The sequence below is a fragment of the Arachis hypogaea genome, chromosome 1, assembly GCF_003086295.3.
Source record: "Arachis hypogaea cultivar Tifrunner chromosome 1, arahy.Tifrunner.gnm2.J5K5, whole genome shotgun sequence".
NCBI lineage: Eukaryota > Viridiplantae > Streptophyta > Magnoliopsida > Fabales > Fabaceae > Arachis > Arachis hypogaea.
Window position 1 is genome coordinate 54759705 of NC_092036.1, and position 6000 is coordinate 54765704.

The following is a 6000-nucleotide window of genomic DNA, read 5'->3' on the forward strand; positions in this document are numbered from 1 at the left end:
TGACACAAGCAAAATGTGATAGATAGATCCATAAACAAATTAAAGTATACTAATATAAAATGGGAATCATCTACGAAAATGTATTAAAGCCATAAGCAACTTTAGGAGTACCTTTAGGGTCTAGTTTGTTTCATTGTCAAAGCGCGCCATGAGAGAGTTCACAACAACTTGTTGAGCTTCCAATTGAGCTTTCATTTGAGCTAATTCTTCCTCTTGCCGTGTTCGTTGCTCTTCAAGTTTTTCTTTGAGCACATCTATTTCCTTTGTTAGCTCCTCACGGTCTTGCATTGCCTCTTGAAGTTGTGCTTGAATCCTTAACTTAGACTTTGTAGCCTTTATGCCATAACTTGCACCACTTTTATCACCTCTCACAAGTAGAAAAGCTTCATTTGGAGTGAGAGGATTTTCCAAATCATAGGATTCATCGAGCATAGAGCTAATATCATCCTACACAATCCAATTTGTGATTTGAAAATGGAGATAAAATTTAACTTCCATGCAGTTGAAAGAGGAAAAGGTTAGTAATATTACATCAATTTGTTTAGCTTTTTCATTGACCCATTCTCCATTACTCTTTTGATGAGTAATTTGCCACAATTCTTGAATGTCAGGCTCGACACCGGTTCTAGGATGGCGCTGCAAATTTTTTGGAAGTTTAAAATATAGCATGTAGTTAAGTGCAAACGTGACATAGCTGAAAATTTAAGACCAAATTAAATAGTTTAAGACTATTTACCCGATCACGTCTAACAACTTGAAATGTCCTTCGACCAACAATATGTGGTACAACGTGATGCTTTCTATTATCTTTGTTTCTTAAACTTTTTCCTATAGAAGACCAAACTCACAAAAGAGAAAAGGAGGTAAGGTATAATTATTTGCATTGACCTAAAATAGCAAAACAACATAAGCACACCTGAATGGTTGTCACAATGAAAAATTCAAACCTAAAAAGAAGGACTTCCAAAGTAGGATACCAAATTCTCCCATGTCTCCGGTAGAACATTGTTTGGCGGATTTTGAAGGCGCTCCTCATCAGTTTGATACAACTCATAGTGCTCACGCAGTCTTGAGCGCCAACTTCGATAACATATGTTAGCCTTAGCTAAAATCATATTGCGCGTTACCTGCGTATCTGCTATATCAAACTTTTCCTACATATGATTTGTCAAAATTAGTTAGCAGAAATAAACCCTATAATATACATAATAGCAGAAAATATAAATATGTATTACCAAAACAATGTCGCATATTTTTTGCTTGACATCATCTCCAACTTGGCTCCATTTCTCTACATCCAAAGGAGCATTTTGTCTTGTAACAATACCCACTTCAGATGCAAACAGATCAGCATGGATGCCATTAGGAGCTAAGTTCTCCATAGAGATTGGCAATTCCAATTTCCCATTTGTCTTTGTTTTTATAACCCTATTTGTTGTAATCCCACGCGAAGGTCCCCTTTTACCAATACGCCTATCAACGGGGGCAGTGGGTGGTGCTGAAGTAGGGTCTGCCTGGGCTGGGACAGGGGCTGCTGGGGCTGGGGCAGGGGCTGCAGGGGCTGGGGCAGGGGCTACAGGGGCAGAGGCTGCTAGGGCTGGGGCAGGGGCTGGGGCTGGGGCACGGGCACGGGCTGCCGGGGCTGGGGTAGGTACTCGTGGTGTATAACCAGATGCAGCAGCCCTTGTCAATCTCCGTGATGCCATTATGTTACGCAATCTACAATAAAGTTAACAGAGATAAAATTAAAGAAATGAAATAATAAAATATCTACATCATTTAATATACAATTACACAAAGGAAAGTACATCAATATTTTGTTGGACATGATTCAAAATATATTATACTTTTCAAAAAGGTTAAACAAGTGAAACAAAGAGTGAATAACTTAGCAAATGCAAATATGATGTGAGAGCGTAAAGTCAAACTACTCTAAATTCAGTCACCATCCTATACAAAAAGTGGATAAGGTCAATCATCCTCCTATACAAAAAATGGATAATTTAGCAATTGCAAAGATCTTGTAATCCCCAAAATAAAAATACTAAGAAGTCAATCACTATCATTTGAATCTTCTTCTTCTTCTTCTTCTTCTTCTTCTTCCTCTTATTCTTCTTCTTCTTTATCTTCCATAGACTTAGGGACGTCCACACTTGATCCCTCTATGTCACCTCTACCCAATTCCATCAAAAAATTCATATCACCCGAACTGGGTACTTGATTAAAGCTTCCCATTTCAGCTTGTTGGTATGCCTCTTCTTGCATGATATCTTGCTCGGGCACATCATATGTATTGCGAGGCTTTACTCGGATCACAGTACACCAATTAGGCCTTTTAATTGCCTTTACATAGTATACTTGCTCAGCTTGACATGCTAAAATGAAAGGCTCATCCTTATATCTAACATATGTGACATCCACATTTATGAATCCATACTCATCTTTACTATATCTCCTACTTTGATTTCGGCCTATTGGAGGAACATCAAACCACTCACACTTAAATAAGACCACTTTATGTTTTCCGACATAATCTAACTCAATAATATCAGTCAACACGCCATAATAATCCACACCCCCAGTCAATTCATCTCCCTTCACAACTACTCCACTATTTTGAGTCTTCAAAGAGGCTTCATGGGTTTTACTTCGAAATGTAAAACCGTTGACAGCACATGTGTTGTAGAAATGTGCACAACGATCAGGACCTCTTGCTAGAGAAAGCAGCTGATTATTCACCCGTGCACTCCCTACTTTGTGTAGATCTGAAATCTACATTAACGAATTGCAATTAAAACTAAAAACTACCAAGAGACTCTTCAATTCTACAATTATCAAAGTTTACTCATTTACCTTCCTTTCAAACCATTTCACAAATTGATCCTTGTGCCTTTTCTGCAGATATCTTGGATTTTCTCTTGTTAAAACTGCCATATGTTCATCAACCCATGGTTGAACTTCTTCACAATTCTTCATCACATAGAATTGAGCTTCCCTATGCTCTAAGATACTAAGTTCCTTGTATGCCCCTTTACAACTAAACTGGTAAAGTACTTTGAACACAGCTATGCCTCGCATAGGTTCATTCTCGCCAGGGTCAGAATTCTTAGAATTTTCATCCAAATATCTCCCCACAAGGGTCATTGCTTCTTCCGAGATATAACCCTCACATATTGACCCCTCAGGACGTGCTTTGTTTCCCACATAACTCTTTAGTGTGCGCAAATATCTAGAATTGAATTTTTAAGGAATGTTAGAAACCTACATATACAATACTATAAGGCAAATTCTAAGTTGTTGTCAATTCTAAAGGGCTAACCTCTCAACAGAGTACATCCAGCGATATTGAACAGGTCCGGCTAACTTAGCTTCATGGGCAAGATGAACGGTTAGGTGAACCATCACATCAAAAAAAGCCGGAGAAAAAACGGTCTCTAATTTACATAGTGTGATTGCAATCTGGGTTTCAAGTTTGTCTAGAACGTCCACCTTCAATTCTTTGGAACAAAGCTCTCCAAAGTAAATACTTAGATGTATCAACGGTTCACAAACTTCTTTGGGTAAAAGCTCACGAATTGCAAGTGGTAGCAGCCGTTCTATTAGGACATGGCAATCATGGCTCTTCAAGCCATAAATTTTGCAATCTTCAACGTGCACACACCTTCCAATATTTGATGAATACGAATCAGGCAACTTGAGTTCTTTCAAGAACTGACAAAGAAGTTGCCTTTCATTCTCCTTCCTAGTCTTTGACAAAGTATATTTGGCTATCGGCATCACAAACTTGTTGCCCACTCTACGAGGATGAAGGTCTCTCTTGATACCCATAAGTTGAAGATCAAGCTGTGCATTAAGATTGTCCTTTGTCTTTCCATCTATATTCAATAGTGTACCCAGTATATTATCGAACACGTTCTTCTCTATATGCATTACATCTAAATTATGACGTAACAATAATGTCTTCCAATAAGGCAACTCAAAGAAAATGCTTTTCTTTTTCCAATTTCCAGCCACCTTGTCATGCTCAGACTTCTTTCTCTTTTTAGTATTGTTCCCAAACTCCGTTTGTTCAAAAGTCTTGAATTCTTCTATGACATCATAACCAGACAGTGGCTTAGGTGCTTCACCAAGTTCCCTGGTATTGTCGAAAGAACTCTTATTTCTTCGCCACGGATGATCATGCGGCAAATAGCGGCGATGACCCATATAGCAATGCTTGTGTCCATGTTTCAGCCTCTTAGAACTAGTTTCCCTGTGGCAACACGCACATGCTAGTGCACCTTTAGTGCTCCAACCGGATAACATAGAATAGGCTGGATAATCATTTATTGTCCATAAAACTGCAGCAGACAACTTAAAGTTCCGTCTCTGAACCACATCAAATATTTCAACACCCCCTTCCCACAATTCTTTCAACTCTTCAATTAACGGTTCTAAGTATACATCAATAGAATTGCCAGGGGATTTAGGGCCTGGAATAAGTAGAGATAACATCCAATTTGAATGTTTCAAAGCCATCCAAGGAGGATAGTTATATGGGATGAGAACAACTGGCCAAGTACTATAGGAAATGTTCATATTTCCGAACGGATTGAATCCATCACTAGAAACTCCAAGCCTGATATTTCTAGCATCACGTGCAAACCATTCGTGCTCCTCATCAAATGTCTTCCACGCCATCGAATCTGCTGGGTGTTTTAGGACTCCATCGTCAAGTCGTTTCTCTTTGTGCCACCTTATTGCTCGCGCTGTTTCTTCACACATGAAGATCCTTGGAAGCCTAGGTTTTAACGGAAAGTATCTTAGTATCTTCTGGGGTACCTTCTTCCGAAGGTTATCCTTTTCATTCCCCCTCCCCTTCACCCATCTAGATTGCTTACACTTTGGACATTCATCAAGATCAGCATATTCTTGCCCCCGAAACAAAATGCAATCATTCACACAAGCATCTATCTTCTCGTAATCTAATCCCAAATCTTGAATCACTTTTCGAGCATCATAAAATGAAGTTAGACAAGAGTTTTCCTTTGGAAATATGCTTTTTAGAAAGAGCAACAAAGCATCAACTGAATTGTTGCTCCATCCATAGCGACATTTCATTTGAAACAACTTGACAATGAAAGATAACCTTGATATCCCACTGTCCGGATACAGGCTTTGCTCATAATCCCTCATTAGCCTCTGGAACCTCTTTGCTCCCTGATGAGGTTCTTCTTCTATATTTTCATCTACGTTGGTAGCGAAATCTCTCGGCGTCTCCCCTAGTGTTTCTCCTCTAAAGGTGTTATACAACATCTCATAAGTGGCAGAATCATTCTCCCTTTCACAATCAATTTCATTTAGATCAGACACATCTATAGTGGATGTATCTTGAAGTATCTCACCATGATGCACCCATGTTTTATAAGAGGTCACTATCCCCCATTGGCGCACATGATGATGAACTTCATTTCTAAATTTGAACATAAAATTGTTGCATTTGGGACAAGGACAACGTATTTGATTTTTCACACCGGGTTGAGAGAAGGCAATATCCAAAAATAATTCATCGAGGCACTTTCTAAACTCAGGAGTACGCCTATCAAAATTAACCCAATATTTCTGGTAATTGACCATTGGACTAATTTCTGCAGGAGACGAGAATGGATAGAAGGATGTAAAGAGTGAAAAGAAAGAGAGCAGCATGACATAACATAGCATCACCGGGACTATCACTTTCAAAATCACCAAAAAAAGTGCAAAAAATAGAACCAAAATAATAAAGCCCAGAAATAAAAAATAGAACAAAAATATCAACTCTCCCAATAACCTAAAAATCAGATAATCAACCATGTTACACACCAATACTTTCAACCACAACAACATCAGCATAATCAACCAACAATACTCAAATAAATTGAAGCTACCTTCAGCAGACTCAATGTTCAATATTTCAGCTAAGATTATCAGATAGCAGCATATTTAACAATACTCAAATAAACTGAAGTTACCTTAAGCAGA

The 6000-nt window shown here is 38.5% G+C and overlaps 1 protein-coding gene across 1 annotated transcript; it reads right to left on the reverse strand.

Annotated features, from left to right (window-relative positions):
• Positions 1-2106: 2106 nt before the first annotated feature.
• Positions 2107-5616, reverse strand: LOC112727343 (uncharacterized). The gene is made up of 3 exons (XM_025777081.1): positions 3320-5616; positions 2854-3229; positions 2107-2772 (listed from the first exon to the last, which is right to left on the reverse strand). Exons 1-3 carry the CDS (start codon positions 5614-5616, stop codon positions 2107-2109), a joined length of 3339 nt encoding a protein of 1112 aa, XP_025632866.1.
• Between the last annotated feature and the right edge of the window lie 384 nt (positions 5617-6000).

Coding starts and splice junctions, on each gene's coding strand:
- LOC112727343 (XM_025777081.1), bottom strand. CDS start 5,616: ATGGTCAATTACCAGAAATATTGGGTTAATTTTGATAGGCGTACTCCT. Junction 3,230..3,319: donor TGGATGTACTCTGTTGAGAG/GTTAGCCCTTTA, acceptor ATTCAATTCTAG/ATATTTGCGCACACTAAAGA. Junction 2,773..2,853: donor TGAAATGGTTTGAAAGGAAG/GTAAATGAGTAA, acceptor TCGTTAATGTAG/ATTTCAGATCTACACAAAGT.